Here is a 15,660-nt window from a genome sequence, read left to right as displayed (position 1 = left end):
AAACTCTTTGTGACCATAAAGTTTGTCTTTCATCCACCGATGATCTCAAAACCACAAGCAAATCTTTGTAGATTGAGGGATGGTTGATTTAACATTTTAATGGAAATTTAAGATTTGCATAAAACTCAACTGAGTAGGAAGGACCGTTTTGAAGCTATTGAAAAGAGAATGTTTTGTGTTTTTTTTTAATTCCAGCTGACTTTGGGGGCGAGGCGGAGTACAACCTGGACTGTTTCATGAGCCATTCATACTTTTGAATAAACAAATTAGGATGTTCAATATCACTTTTATCAGACGGATACAATTACGAGTAGTCAGCTCTCTGATACCAAGTAACCGATACCACTAGTAGTTTTGATATATGATATTTCTATTGAAACAATGACAGATTATTAAATAGAAAATACATATACGTATAAAAGTTGCATCCTAATGAGCTTATGAGACTATGGACATGTTTGGAATTTAAAAGGGAAAAACATTGTGTCAGGCATGCAGAAATTTATTTAGCAAATAAAACCATACATTTTGGAAGGAATACACCAATAATCCACTCCAAGCATTATTAGAAACCTTATAGACACGAATTGCATCTAAATGGGTGAATAAAGACTTTTTGGGTCATGGTACGATTGGGCCACCATCAACTATGTTGAGGTTGTCCAGAACATGTACACAGGAAACATCCTTGTAAGCATATCAAATTTCTTAAATAATTGAAATTTGCAGGTCTCAGTTTGATCAAATGTTTACGTGGAAAATATTTTTATTTAATCATTCATTGAAGAAAAACGTGTTTGTTGTGATGAACACTGCCTCTACATTTTAATATTGGTTAATTATTTTGGATGTGCTACTGGGCGAGCCATATATTACTTATGGTGACACTTAATTTAAATAAATTTGAGAACCACTGGCGAAGACCGCTTCCTTGTATGCACGACTGTTGAGCCCCAGCCCTCCGCTTTCGGGTGTGGAGGGAGGACCGCGCACTGAGCAGACAGGTGTTTCCAGCAGCAATGGATGTTGCAGCCGGGGTCCTCTGCTACTTGCTGCCGCTGTGTGCGTTCTCGCAGTAGTACACAAGTTTGTAGCTGGGGGCCGGACGCTGTCGCGAGACTTGGCGGCCACACGATCAACCTGCTCGTTGACACACACAGCAGCCAGCCAGCCAGCAGCCGAGCAAGACCAGCGAGCGCAGCCTGCCTCGCCGGGCATTGGACGGAAACCTCGAAGAACCGACCAGGGGGAATCCAACATCTGGCCGCACATCATGATTATAGAACGTCGACTTGTCTAAGTGGGGAAAAGGAACGCGGACAACGGAGAAGGCGGAAATAAATGTAAGTGCGTTTTTTTTTTTTTTTTTGGGTGCGTTACAGCGGAGCAAGGAAGCGAAAGTTGACCAGTCGCTGCTTGGCTCGGTTCATTTAGTGTTTTTTTTTTTCCCCCAAGTCTCCTTCTAAATGACTCCTAAAACACTTTTATTCTATACTGCGCTGCCTCATTTGCACTTTTCCTCATTGCGTGTTGCGTTCATGTCCACATCGGACGCGTCAAACTTTTAATAACCTAGTAACTAACTACCTTTAATATAATTCTCATCCTAACGCCGTAATACACTTTCTTCTTCTTTGTCATCCGGTGGGTACCCATCGATTGAAAGTGAGCGGCTGCGATCTTGTTACACTTTCGGGGATCTTTTCTTCTTATAAAAATGGTGAGCTTTTGGACAGCATAGAGGTAACATATGGCACAAGGGGAGCACAGCTGGAGGTAGCGTTTCCATTGCGGTGATGTCAGAGCAGCTGACTCCACAGCTTGGAGTGTAATTAGCAAACAGAGCAGCAGTTTACTCACTCCTTTTTTCCTCCTCCTTTTTACACTCCTTGCCCGGTGGACGGGTGCGATCATTTCTACTCCCGCTTGCTTGTTCTGTAAACACAACCCTGCGTTTGTGTGCGTCTTCCGAAACGCACAAATCTTTCTGGAAGCTCAAGGAGGGGGATCATTCAGGAGAATGGGTGAGCCTACTTATAAGAAGTTTATAACAGTGGAATAACGGTTCATAAGTTGTTAGTGGTTTTGTTATATCACTGCAATTTATGTAGACGATTTTGCAGTGGTTTTCAATGTAAAACTCTTAATATATTTTTTTGTTGGTATGCTTTGACTTTCTTTGCAAAACTTTACTCTAATTGCAAAGTAGTCTGGTCAGTTAAGTGTTTTTCTTGTTTAAAAAATGATTTTCCAGATTCACATTTGTACTTATCAAGTTTCATGGTGATTAACGATAGGGATGTGACGCTTTAACTGTTTACATGTTTCGGATATTTCTACAGGAAATTCACTAAATTAAGTGTTCTTTTAGGGGAAGTTTTGAGTTTAAAATGGAAGGAAATAACGTACAGCGAAATTAGTTTGGACAGAAATAATTTCACGTATATAACATTTTTGTTACAACTTGTCTTGGTAGTGAATAGAGAACAGAGATTTGTTGTGTTATGACTAAAGTTATGGTTCAATTGAAACAGACAATCACAATTTTTATTATTCCGGCTAAACCTAAAGGCTGTTTTATTCCTAAGGTTTGTGAAAATGTCATGCCAACCTCTGTGTCTATTAAGCAGAAGTGTGTGGCCGACTCATTGGCACTGAAGTTTTTTAATCCAGGCTCTGCTCTTGGTAGCTTCTATTTGTTTACCCACCATCCTGTTTTTCCTGTTTTTCATCAGGTTATGAGGGAAGAATGGAGTTCCCAGACCATAGCCGCCAGTTGCTGCAGTGTTTGAGTCAGCAGCGTCACCAAGGTTTCCTGTGTGACTGCACCGTTCTGGTCGGGGAGGCTCGCTTCAAGGCGCACAGAGCCGTGCTGGCCTCCTGCAGCATGTACTTCCATCTCTTCTACAGGGACCAGCTTGACAAAAGGGACGTTGTGCATCTCAACAGTGACATTGTGACAGCGCCGGCCTTCAGTCTGCTGCTTGAATTTATGTATGAGGGCAAGTTGGAATTCAGCACTCTTCCAGTGGAGGATGTGCTGGCAGCAGCCAGCTACCTCCACATGTACGACATCGTCAAAGTGTGCAAAGGCAAGCTGAAAGACAAGGAGCTCTCCTCGCTTGACGAGAAGATGGGCGAGGCTTTCGGACTCAGCTGTTTGGAGCGGGACAATTCCTCGGACGGCGAGCCGCGCGGTGACAAGCAGCCCGGAAGGCGACGGCCTCGGGGGCCCCCGGGGCCCCCCTCCCCGCCGGAACAGTTTGACACGGACAGCGGCGAAGCGGGGCTGGCTGTCAGCGACTGTGAAAGGTCTGCGCGGAACAGGCAGAAGGCAAACGGTCACTCCGGCAGGTCCCCGGACCTTGTAGGTGTCAATTATGTGTCAGCGGAGGGCGAGCCTTGCGTCCAAACAGCTGGAAAAACAAACGCTGATGTCAGTAGTTCCACCGTATCACTGTCCCGGAGGTCCCGGGCTTCAGATGACATGGACTGCGCTCTGGATTTGTCTTTCAAGCCTCTGTCTACCAGAGATCCCTTACAGGCCTCCTACATCTCGGGACAGCTGGCCCTCGACAGCCAGCAGCAGGGCACTGAGCCACTTGTTAAAGATGAACACGACTTGCTGTCAGAGCAGGAGGACAGTGAGCCCATGAGCCCCGAGAGCCAGCGCTTTGGGAATAGCGCCAGGAGCTCGGTGGTGACAGGGTTCGCTGCCCTCTTCCCAGGCAACAACGGCTCCACCGCCGCCCTCCTCTCCCAGGAGGAAGACCTGATGGACGAGGAGGGGGAGGCCTGCGGGCGGAGGAGGGGGGGCACCCCCGGCGGGGAGGAGAGGAGGAGGGGGAGGCTGCCGGGGGACAGCGAGGAGGAGGAGGAAGACGACTTGGCTTCTTCGGACATCTCTACCTCCAGCGGTGTGCTCTTGCCCGGCGGGCAACAGGCGTGCGTGTGCCCCCTGTGCAGTAAAATCTTCCCCAGCCCGCACGTCCTGCAGCTGCACCTCAGCTCACACTTCCGCGAGAAGGACGGCGCCCGCTCCAAGTTGTCGCCCGACGGCTCGGTGCCCACCTGCGTGCAGTGCAACAAGACCTTCTCCTGCATGTACACCCTCAAACGGCACGAGCGCACGCACTCCGGCGAGAAGCCGTACACCTGCGGCCAGTGCGGCAAGAGCTTCCAGTACTCGCACAACTTGAGTCGCCACGCCGTGGTCCACACGCGGGAGAAGCCGCACGCGTGTAAATGGTGCGAGCGCCGCTTCACCCAATCCGGGGACTTGTATCGCCACATCAGGAAGTTTCACTGTGGCCTTGTTAAAACGCTCGCCATCGGATAAAGCGCTCGACCTGTGCCGACTCGACCCCCATGTGTCTTCTCACACATTAGTATTCACACACTGGCAGTTTGGATTCTACTCCTTGTGGCATTTCTCTCGATGTAGCAACTTTAGGAGCAACTGGCCCAGACCGGCGAACGGCATCCGCGTGCAAGTTGAACAAAGTAGATGATGCACTTTGTTTGTGTCTCGTGTCCGTGTGTTGACTCTATTTGAAGAGCCGAAAAGCATCCTGAGGGCACAATACAGGATGCTAACGTGTGTTTATACAATCGACTATTTGTGCACATAGGAGATCAGAACCGTCCGTTTTCCTACTTTAATATTATTATTTATTGGGGTATTTTTAACAAGTATTTGGAGGCAGCAAAACTAATGAAGGTAAACTACTGGAATTTTCTTTTCATGGATCTTTGTGTTTATAGGTCAACATTAAAGAAGACAAAACTATAATGTACATTATTGTATTTTTGCCTTAGAATCACCTGTCCTGTTTTGAAATCATGAATGTGAACTAATTGAAGAAACGGCCTCATTGCTACTTAAAAAATGTACATTCAAAGGAGGGGCAAAAAGCGAGATGCCTGTAACACTTGTGCCTCTTTAGTGTACTTCTTGAAGAGCGATCTATCGCCATGCCTTTTTGTCAGATCCACTCACGCATACCGGAGGCTAACAAAGGTAATAGGCAGCGCTGGAATGCAAATTGATCCACGAGTGCCCTTAGAAGTGTGTGACCCAACCATGTAAATGAAGCTCTTATGATGTTATTGATTGTAGAAGAAGACAAACAGCAGATGAGTGTGATATTTCCTGGTATGGCAGCAGTATAAACAAAGCAGTGCTTAGTCACCGTGCGGGGACGAAACGAGACAGGTGGAAAATCACAACCGTGCCGTTCCGCTAAAGATATTTTCTTTTTAAATTAACATTCTCGTGCTCACCGTAGTTTCTTACTGTATGTTTTACTACTGATGTTGATGCCTTTAGCGATTTAAAAAAAAAAAAAAAAAGGTTGTGGGCAGGAAGGAGTTCAACTCATTGCTAAATAGTTTCTTTTTGTGTCTAATCTGTCCTGAGAAGACTTGATCTGAATTTATTTATTAGTTTGGTTCAGGGTTTACTGTAGGTGTGTTTTGATTAGCTCGAATGTTGGTACTATTAACTGGTCTTGGGGCTATATTTCTTTTTTTTTTTTTTTTTTCCTCTCTGTACAAATCAAGTTACTGTAATTGTGCTTTAATAGAGAAATGTCAGTCACACGGAACCGAGAGAAGCACTTGTTTTTTTTAGCATGCACATACAGTAGTTTCAACACTATTTCCTAGGCTGCTATCACAATTTGTATATTTAATGTAAATATATATTCTATTTATGCTTGTTTTTATAACACCCATGGGGTGGAGTGGGTCAGGTGTCTTATTAAGGCTGCATTGTCTTCCCAGGGGTGGGAGTGGAAGGGGGGGCGAGAGGTAAGCAGACTGCAAATCAGAATTTTCATCCAGCTCTGCTGTTCTACCACAGGAAATAGTTTTTCTACAAGCACAGCCCATAGTGAGTCGGCATTGGCTACCTATAGAAATGGGACAATACTAGCATTGTCCCCCCGCGGCCCCCACATCCACACACAAGTCCCAGGTAGTTCTCAAGGGATCATTGTGTATCTCCCTTCGAGCTGAGGGGTGGGGGCATGTGCACGTTTCTCTTGGCGCTCTGCTGTATTGAATGGAGGCATTGGAATGTGAGAAATGTATTTAGGCGAAGGGAAACCAAGGAGACTGTAAACAGGTGTATTGTTTAGAGGCATCAAAGTCCTGCCCCCCCTCTTCCCCCCTTCTCCCCAGCCCTCCCTCCGCACAGCATGCAGTTAGATAAATGCTTCATTGTTCTACTGAGGGGAACGACCGTTGCGATTTGATTGCACACCTATAAAGAGATTATCCGAGTTATCATTGCATCCCGCGTTCCCAATAAACACGGAGATCCACATTGATACCCATGTATGGCCCCTGTTCTAACATTGAATATGTAAATTATAAAAATTAGCTAAAATTAATTACACTACAAAAATGTGATATTTTCCCGATTTTTCTGCCTGTCAAGATATCAAGGTTAGCATCGATTGTGCAGTAAATATTTAAATATACTTTTATTTACTTGCTGTTCACAATCCCATTTTGGGTGGTGACCCACCAGTTGAGTGACATTGATCTTATTGAACATAAAAGTGAACATTAACACTGTCTAATGACCCTCTTTCAGACTTCACTTGGTATGTTTTTGCTACTTTTTTAACAAAAAAATTGTAACAGTTTAGCAGCAGAATTCTGCTCAAGCATCCAACCTGTCTAACACCTCCTCAGTGTTACCATTTTCATGAGCACCACTATTCCATGTACAGTGAAACCTTGAGTTACAAACTATTGATCCTGTAACCTTGAAATGTTCATATGTTGAGGTAATGTTTTTCAGTGAAATTAATAGACATATGATTAATCCGTTCCAGCACCATAACTAAGTTATACCCACTTCAATTTTTTTTAACGATTCTGTGGTTAAAAATGAATGGAATATAGAAATAAGTGAAAACACTGTTATTTAAAAAAAACAAAAAAAAAAAAAACATTTGACAGCTATGCGTTATGCATGTTGCCAATAATGATAATAGTGCAAGAAAAGCACAATATAGATCATCCATCAGCAACAAACATATTGGACGTTACCCAAATTGTTCATAAAAAATGTTTGTAACTCAAGGTTCCACTTAACGTGCTTTTTGTGTAACATTAATAATGTATACAGGCGAGAAAATGCTCCAAGTTCAGTCAGATGTTTCCTGGTTCTTGAATGTACATGTGTACAAAGGCAAAAAAAAAAAAAACTAACACAGTGTAAAGATGCGCATTTCTTTTATAGCGATTATTTAATGCCCCAGGATGTTCACCGAGCGTGCCTTGTCGACACAAATAGGTGTTGCATCTGGAGGCGCCTGATTGTCCTTTGTGCACTTGCTCGAGTTCACACAACCCAACAACTACTGATTTCTTTCTTTCAAAACACATCGTGTAAAATTCATTTAATTTTTGCTGCTTTGTGAGAGGTTCCGGGGATGTTATTTCATTGTGTGAATAAATTTTAGGAGGTGTTAAATTGAGGACAAGCATTTGTGGGATTGTTTTTGTGTGTCCAGTAGTTCCTTGGGTCATGTCACTGATGTCACTGCAGAGATTCTCATTGTTGTCTTTTCATGGAAACAAAAGGCTATGTTTGCCTAACTCACGCTGTATGATTTTGAAGTCAGGAAATGGCCATTATCAAACACTGGATTTGTGTCCTCTGTTGCAGGTTCCAACTGTGAATTTGTGTAAGATCACAAGAAATATTTATTATTATTATTGCATTTGTTTCTCTTGCAGCCTCTGACTTTTCATTTGGTTACATCAGCTAAATGTCAAACGGACAACTTTTTAATTGAAATTGTAGAAGTGCCATTAGAATTTAATATAATTTTTTTTAATAAGAATCATATATTTTATAGTAATTGCTTCAGTGTTAGTGGTGTAGAGATTAGAGGACAATCTTTGATTAGATACTGAGGCAATTTACTGTGCATTTTACTTGTTTTGTGTGTGTTTACCGAGGTGTGTGTGCGTGCCGTGGAAATGTGACAATCTGGATTTAGGTCTTTATAAGACTATGCATAGAATTAAATGGAACAACTTTGTCTGTGTGAATTTTATTGATTTCACTCTCTTTGTTATTACACTGTTTTGTTAAGAGTAAAAGCAATAAGATGATTGACAGCTTGCACATTAGATGCCTGATGCAATAATGGTACACATTTATTAATGTACCAAATATTTTATATTATGTTTAAAAATAAAATAGTGTTCCACAAGGGGAAAGGTGATTTTGTGATTTTCCCACATTATCAAAAATAATACATTTTAGAGCTGTAATTGGAATGGCGCGATTTTTGCTTAAGGTTATCATACCGTCGCATTCTGACATTTGCCAAGTACACCTACAGCATTATTTTTCAGTATATACTTTTCCATGCAATACTGTATATCATTTTACTTGCAGCAGAGCATTTTTATACACACATCAAATAACGCTATATGCAAGTACATTAAGACAATTTCAACCATTTTTATATGCAAATCTTTACCTTTCTCCTCCATGTACCGTTGACGCTGTATATGAAAACTCCCCACAGTATGTTGCTCCTGAAAAAAAAAGTTGACCTTCAGTTACATTGATATTGCCATGTAGAGAATATGAAACTTTTTTTGCCCAAAATAAAAACTATTTCTGCATCACATTACAACTGCTATCGGTAAAACATTAAGACCAAAATGTAACCCTCATAAAGTGTATGTTCTGCACTTGCTCTCACTCTCCAGTGTGTATAGAAACAACACAATGTGGTAATACTACCAATCTATAAACATAAACTAAGCTCAAAGACAAGACTGGTGAAGATGAGCTCCCATTGTCGCCACTACCAATGATTAATTAAACTGCGTAGAGACGCTTGTTTGGACATCAACTAATTACCAGTTTGGAAAACTTTTTCAATCATTTCTCTCACGCACCATGAAAGAAATCCAGCTGCTCTGCTGTGTGATCCCAGCGGGGACGGCCTGCGATTCCCACCACCCTCCCCCCTTCCAGTCCCAGCGTGCCCATTCTGGGAACCGCATACAGACAAGCGGGCAGTATGAACTACCCCCATCCCCCCTTCACCTCCACACAGCCCCCAAAACTGCGGCCCCAGACTCTCGGCCTCATCCCTCCGCTCCATTGTGTGCGTGGGTAGTCGCTCAGCCATGCTATTGTCTGGCCCCGCTCCCCACCACGTACTTTGTGCACAAACAGACGACATAGCGGCGCTATAGCAGGCCAGCTCGGGCATAAAGAAAACAAATGTTCTCCCAAGATCATTCATAAACAGCCAGCCTGTAAATAAAAATAAGAGCCGGCTGATGCAAAGCTACGGCTGCTGTCAACCTGCATGAATAAAAGCAACCAGCAACAGCATCTGCTAACATCTGCCTGACGGGATCCACAGCTTAAGAATGGTGTGTGCGTATTTCTTCTGGTGCAAAAACATTTCACATGGAAAGCAAGAGGCCATGTGATAGAGCTTAGCTGCAGGATGACGAGCCGGGATATGTGCAGTCTAACGCCATGGTGTAATAAAACATTCCTGACCAAAGCCTGGCTCATTGGCTTGTGTGTGTGTGCGTGTGTGTGTGTGTGGAGGTACTTGGGAGAAGTTGAGAGGAAAGTACTAAGTGTCTACTTTCTCAACAAGGCCAGCGGTGGGAGCCCTTGACCTCTAAGGGGACGGACTGCCAGGGACAGCTGGTGTGGTCCGTGTTTATTTATTTATTCGGGAACAAAAGACAGGTGGTCACACTTGAAAAGGGCACACAAACACGTTCACGTATGTGAGTGTGTGTGTGTGCATCACACTCGCACAGTCAAACCAAACACACACACAGTTTGTGAGCCCACCCGAGCATTCATTTAAACGCTTATCCTGAATTTTGACAGTATTTTTGGATGCACTATAACATTGTGAATGCATGTCATCATTTTGACACAATTGAATTAATGTTTTCAATATTTTCCCCCACATTGGTATGAATTTTTTAACCATAGTAGTTAGAGGTGCAGCCAACTTGATAACCACATGAAAACGAGATATTGTGACAGTGAGATAAGATGGAAAATCAGAAGCTTAGAAGATCCAACCATGAAATTCCCCGAAGAAGAAAGAAACCACTTGTGTACTAACATATGTTGAATGGTTTAGCAAGAAAAACAACAGCCGTTGACGACAGAAATATTCTAAGAAATGACGCTAAAACAAATGCGAGTGACATCAGCAACAACCACCAACGGGCAGGAGTGAAAGTCAGGAACATGAAAAAGTATAGCAGAGGTGCAAACTACTAATTAGCATGAAAAATAGGAAAAATAGGTTGGATGTTGCTCAAAGTCCTGAGATGAGCCTAAAACAGGGGCGTCAAACTCATTTTTTTCGCGGGCCGCATTGTAGTCATAGCTTCTTTCGAAGGGCCATTATGACTGTCAACTCAAATGTATAAGCACCTCATATTATATACAGTAAAAGCTACAAAACAAACGGACAAATAACTCATTTTCAAATCAGTCAAGTAAAAACTGGTCAAATATTAAAAAAAAAAAAATTAAAAGTGAAGACAATTTGCAATTCTAGTAATGACACGAATTTGATGCACAATTTGTCTTCGCGGGACACATAAAATTATGCGGCGGGCCGTATCTGGCCCCTGGGCCTTGACTTTGACACCTGTGGCCGAAAAGAATTCTGGGGTAAGGTTACATGAACTGATGAGAAAGAATTTAACATTCATCAAATTTACAGAAAGATAAACTTCAAAAAAGATAAAAATCCCAAAACACAGTGCAAGCTCATCCATGAGACTCAATGACGGTAATGTATAACTTCTTCTGTGACAGGATCTCTAATCTTCCTTGATGTAACTTGCACATGACTGAACAAAACATCCTGCCTGCCAACTTAAAGATAGATGCAATCAAAAAAATCAAGAGATCCTTCATCATGCAATAAGATAAGGACTCTAAACAGCAAACAAAGCAATCAGGCCCAAAACAAAGCACCACAAAATAAGAATGGCAGTTTGGGGATGCAGACTTGATGCAGTTATCAGCCTTGCCGTCCCAATACTATTGCAGGGCAGAACACTATCAGACACACAGTGTGCTCTCCACCTGTACAAGCACTTTAAGTGCACAAACGTGCTCTTACTTCTCCTTTTTAGGAGCGGAACGCTGCGACAGCACCAAGACAGCGTGCCCTTGCTCCACTGTACAGCTGTCACTTACACACGCTCGTTGATTCGTATTTATAGCAAGAAGCATCATCGGACTTGACGCTGGCCTCAGACCACAGCTGGTCCCCCCCAAAAAGAATAGCTGAAAGACAAAGCCACGTGCTCCTGCTGGGTGCCTGCAGTCGGTCTTGCCTGGCGGGTTGGGGGTGTTTATGTGACCCCCCCCCTTTCTTTATGCAGTCACCCAGGCACACACGTACGTAGTGGAATATATCCACACTGATAATGTAACAGCTGCATTGACTTGTGAACTCATCACATCACAATGGAGTTATCAAGAAATGGGACCAGTGCTGAAAGGTGATAAGTAGAAATGTCAAAATAAATCGATGAATCGACAACAAATCGATTACCAACTTAATTGCCTCATATTTGAATAATCTAGTAATCATTATTTCGATTAGAATCTAATAATAGCATTCAGAAGACATTATGAAACTAATCGAAACTAATCGAAATAATGATAATCGAGTAATCGTTTGGAGCCATTTCGTTCAAATCTGATTTCAAGATCTCAAAAGTAATAATTCTCCAATTTGTCTAGTCTTTGAAGAAAGCAGAGTGATTTATTTATTGTGTTTAATCAAAATAAGATATTTACAAATATCTTACTTTGGAAAACAATGATCATCAAGCTTTCTTGAGTAATTCTGCTTAACTGTTGTGTTTAATTGTTTTTTAAGTAATACCAAATGAACAAAATAATTGCTTTTGTGTCATGCACAAACTGCATGTATGTATTTATCATAACTGCCACTCCCGTTTAAATTAGACCTGGGCAAAGAACAGCCAGGGGGGCAGATCCAGTCTCTGACCGCCATTCAACTGGCACTTTAACTCTGATGACACAGTGGTGACTCTGCAGAGAGAGCATTATTGCTTGCTTGTCCCTGGGAAGACTCTGTTCACATTAATACTAAAGACAGCTGACTGTGGTGTAAATTCTTCTTTTATCAGGTTGACGCTTTGTTGTTGTTTTGTTTTTGCCCGTATTATACTGAGCAACCAGGAGAGAGATACTATATATATGTCACATTTTTGTCTATTTTGCATGACTGAAAGGTACAATGAAAGATAGCGAAGAAAAAAATATATAAATATACTAATGTTCATATAACTGGAGATGGACTGTTTTACTGAGCAGCCAAGTCAGTGATATATCATTCACAAGACAAGTTCCAGCTGTATAGCCAACGGTCATCATCATAAAATATCTTGAGCTGAATCTTCAAATTGTATTAAATCATCATAGAAGTGAAGAGCCACACGACAGGATAAGGAATATTCTTGTTTGAATAGTCTCATCAAACCATGTGTTATTTTTTTCCTAAGAAAAAAAATACACTGTCCAGAATCTAATGTGCATTTGTGATTTCCTTCAAGCCTTATCAAAAATTGTACGTAGAACATGTCACCTCACTTTGCCAACAAGGGTCTGTCCTCTGAGCCGGAACTGAATGGACCAACCGCAGAGCTCCCAAAAAGGCCCGAGCCTACAACAGACCCACAGAACAAGGGATGTGACTCAACAGATCATACGCACATTTGCAATAAGCTCCAGGAAGTGCACTCATCCGAGCTAATATCCATTACACCGGGTCATGTGACCGGTTCCTATAAAGCAGTGCCTTGGACTTGCAACTAAGAACAATTACTCAGTGTACAATGTGCGACCCTGAGAGTAGCCATCTTCAGCGAGGGGGGGCAGTGTTAACATTTTCCCCAGAAAGAGGAAATGTTTTGGTGTTTGTACTGGATTTGGATTGGTGCCAAAACACTAGAAAGTGATGATTGCACCAAAAGGTCATGTCCAGCAGGAATAATATTCTAGTCTGTGCACAAGCAGTTTTGTGAGTTTTGTCATACCTCTGACTGTGCTTCTTTTATTAAAAACATTTGCTAGCACACACAATTAAGGGTCAGAGTAGGCAGGGTAGACCGGAATTCCTGTTACCTTGAGGAATGACAACTTTCTACCAAGGCAATATTTTGGGGGAAGGCAAGAACGCGTCGTCCTACCAAGTTCTTATACTATGCTGCCACCTGCTGGCCATATTACACTACTACTTAACTATACCACTAGAAAACGACAAGCTCCTTCCAATTTCTCTAGTTGTGTTGGTCTGGAGACTAACCAGGCTCAATACTGTATCTACTATTTTTAGTGACCCCCCACCCAAAAAATAGCCCCGAACGGAGTCAATATTGTATGAAAACGTTCAAGTTTATTTAAATATCTCTATACATACATACATACATTTACATAGTTCATAAGAAAAAATTGACGATTATGGTTAAAAAAAAATGCAGTCTAAGTATTTCATTTAGTGAGGATACTGTGTATTCAAGCATAAATTCATCACGTACGAGTTGGATTTCCATTATGGAGAACAACTGCAACAGACAACTTCATCATAACGTCCACTGTAGCTGCGGGGGGAAAAAGATAAAAAACACATTAAGATAATGCTTAATTGAGATTAACTGGATTAATTTAAGTCGAGTATAAACATGGAGGACAGATCCAAGAGTGAGCTTGCGTTTCCTCTCTACTATTTTCCTCAATTCCAATTGACACTGTGATACGCACAGGGGCATGCAAAGAAAGAAATATTTCAAAATTTAAAAAAAATACTACAAGGAGCAGTCACACTCTAGAATTTTTTGAATCTGAATAGCTGCTCATTTCATGAGGGGTGAGGTGCACACACACACCTATTGTATTGACAGTTTGGGTGTGGTGGAGTCTCAAGGTTTCCAGTAATGCTACAAATTTTGATGCATTACTCATCAAAAAAAGTTGCCAGAGAAGTATGATTTTGGCACATACGACCACAATTTCAGCCTGTGCCTCAATGACAATGCTCATGCCACACTTTATATCTTAAGGGAAGAACTATTTGTGTTCTTCACTTAGAACGTAAAACAAAATGGGACCCACTCTATGACGGTGCAGACAGAACAGCAGAGGCTTGAGCAGTTTGAACACTGTCGGCTACAGGAGGAACATGTGAGTCGCTCGCACTGCGAACAAGATGTCCGGCATGATGTGCTCTTCTGACAAACGCAGCAGCCAGTTGGAGGTAACCCTGGAAATAAAAAGGAAACAACATGGTTGTAAAGATAATGCAGTGGCAATTTGCTCCAAGTAAAAGACAAACACAACTCAAAATTGGACTACCGGGAAAAGACAAAGGCCGCATGTCATTGATTTAAGATCATTTTAAACATCAGTTCAGAAAATAATTTACCCATTTTTAAATGTCAGGCTGCATCATTTTGTTTGACACGTAATAATGTCAGTGCTGCAGCCAACATCACATCAATAACTCACCTTGCGTTTTGGGTGCTTTAGTCAGTCTTCCATCAAATGCTATCAAAGTCTGCCCTCTTAAGAGAGTCTGGCTGCTTTCAGGAGTGCCTTCTCCAGATGAACAGGCGTCGCCGATCTTCTCTCCACCGGGCCATACAGTGCCCACCACAGCCTTGGCGCCATTAAAAAGTAAGTTCTTGGTCTTCTCTGTGAACAAAACTACGGGAAATAAGCCGAAAACACCTCTAGCACGGATGAGGTAAACAATGTGTTGGATACTTTTCTCACCGCTAGGGTGTCTTACTGAACGACCACTACCACAATGCCCACTTTACTTAGGTCAGAAGAGAGCAAAGCGACACGAGTCAATTGTGATCCAAATACGACTGCTATAGTCGTAAATCAATTATTATGGTATGGAAGATTTGAGTTAGCAATTTAGCACGACCAGGCTAACTTTAGCTAATGTCAAAGAACGTCACCGAACACGCACTTACCGTATATTTCTTTTCTGTACTTGTTCCCCAACACGCTGGAATTACTCAGCTCATGCTGCCTAATATGTATTTTGTACTGGGACGAGAAGGTTTCCGTAAAAGGGTATCCACGCTTCGGCATTATAGCGGCAGTAAAAATTCAAAAACAGCCACAGTATAGCTGCTGTCCCGCTAAGTTTTGCGGGAAAAATGTTCGTGGCAGAAGGAGACAGCCAATTGTACACAGGACTTATCGTCACGTGGAAATTTAAAGGCCAACCAGAGAAGGTTTTATTGTCATGTGATTGTGGGCTTGCTGGACGCTGCCGCGTTCAGGGGCTAAGAAAGTGTTGTAATTTACGATTTTCAACAACAAATGGCGCGTCAAACGACTGGAACAAGCCCGGTCTTGTTACTCTTCGGTCTTGTTACTCTTCCTGTCTTTCTAATCTCAAACACATCAAACTTGATGATGATTAATATCAACAGTGCACCAACCTCAGTGCACCAACTTCCATGTTTGATCCTAGAGAACAAGCTTCTACATCTGTGTTTCTTGAAGGCCACAATAAATGTCATATCTACTTTTGACCCAAAAATATAACAAAATAAAGAGTGACGCAA

The 15,660-nt window shown here is 42.2% G+C and overlaps 2 protein-coding genes and 1 long non-coding RNA gene across 4 annotated transcripts; 1 reads left to right on the top strand and 2 right to left on the bottom strand.

Moving 5' to 3' along the window:
• Positions 1–447: 447 nt before the first annotated feature.
• Positions 448–12,777, bottom strand: LOC148385434 (uncharacterized). Its single transcript, XR_015863537.1, has 3 exons — positions 12,668–12,777; positions 8,511–8,568; positions 448–1,296 (listed from the first exon to the last, which is right to left on the bottom strand). It is a non-coding gene; the product is annotated as an uncharacterized LOC148385434 (long non-coding RNA).
• On the top strand, positions 1,029–8,065 carry zbtb42 (zinc finger and BTB domain containing 42). Its single transcript, XM_088401317.1, has 2 exons — positions 1,029–1,343; positions 2,736–8,065. Exon 2 carries the CDS (start codon positions 2,750–2,752, stop codon positions 4,337–4,339), a length of 1,590 nt encoding a protein of 529 aa, XP_088257443.1. The 5' UTR covers positions 1,029–1,343; positions 2,736–2,749; the 3' UTR covers positions 4,340–8,065.
• A 677-nt stretch (positions 12,778–13,454) lies between the features above and the next one.
• Positions 13,455–15,272, bottom strand: siva1 (SIVA1, apoptosis-inducing factor). 2 transcript variants are annotated; one of them, XM_088400663.1, is made up of 4 exons: positions 15,058–15,272; positions 14,582–14,779; positions 14,189–14,336; positions 13,455–13,677 (listed from the first exon to the last, which is right to left on the bottom strand). In XM_088400663.1, the coding sequence occupies exons 1-4, from the start codon at positions 15,176–15,178 to the stop codon at positions 13,629–13,631; spliced, it is 516 nt and encodes a 171-aa protein (XP_088256789.1). In that variant the 5' UTR covers positions 15,179–15,272; the 3' UTR covers positions 13,455–13,628. The 2 variants fall into 2 exon arrangements, with proteins under 2 accessions (XP_088256789.1, XP_088256790.1); XM_088400664.1 differs by having other exon boundaries at positions 14,582–14,767; positions 15,058–15,271.
• Between the last annotated feature and the right edge of the window lie 388 nt (positions 15,273–15,660).

This window comes from Syngnathus floridae, chromosome 16, assembly GCF_059516105.1.
Source record: "Syngnathus floridae isolate MCC-2025c chromosome 16, RoL_Sflo_1.0, whole genome shotgun sequence".
NCBI classification, from domain to species: Eukaryota; Metazoa; Chordata; class Actinopteri; order Syngnathiformes; family Syngnathidae; genus Syngnathus; species Syngnathus floridae.
The sequence above is the reverse complement of the archived record's forward strand: the minus strand, read 5'-3'. Positions and strand labels throughout refer to the sequence as shown.

Coding starts and splice junctions, on each gene's coding strand:
- siva1 (XM_088400663.1), bottom strand. CDS start 15,178: ATGCCGAAGCGTGGATACCCTTTTACGGAAACCTTCTCGTCCCAGTAC. Junction 14,780..15,057: donor GTACAGAAAAGAAATATACG/GTAAGTGCGTGT, acceptor TATTTCCCGTAG/TTTTGTTCACAGAGAAGACC. Junction 14,337..14,581: donor TAAAGCACCCAAAACGCAAG/GTGAGTTATTGA, acceptor TTTTATTTCCAG/GGTTACCTCCAACTGGCTGC.
- zbtb42 (XM_088401317.1), top strand. CDS start 2,750: ATGGAGTTCCCAGACCATAGCCGCCAGTTGCTGCAGTGTTTGAGTCAG.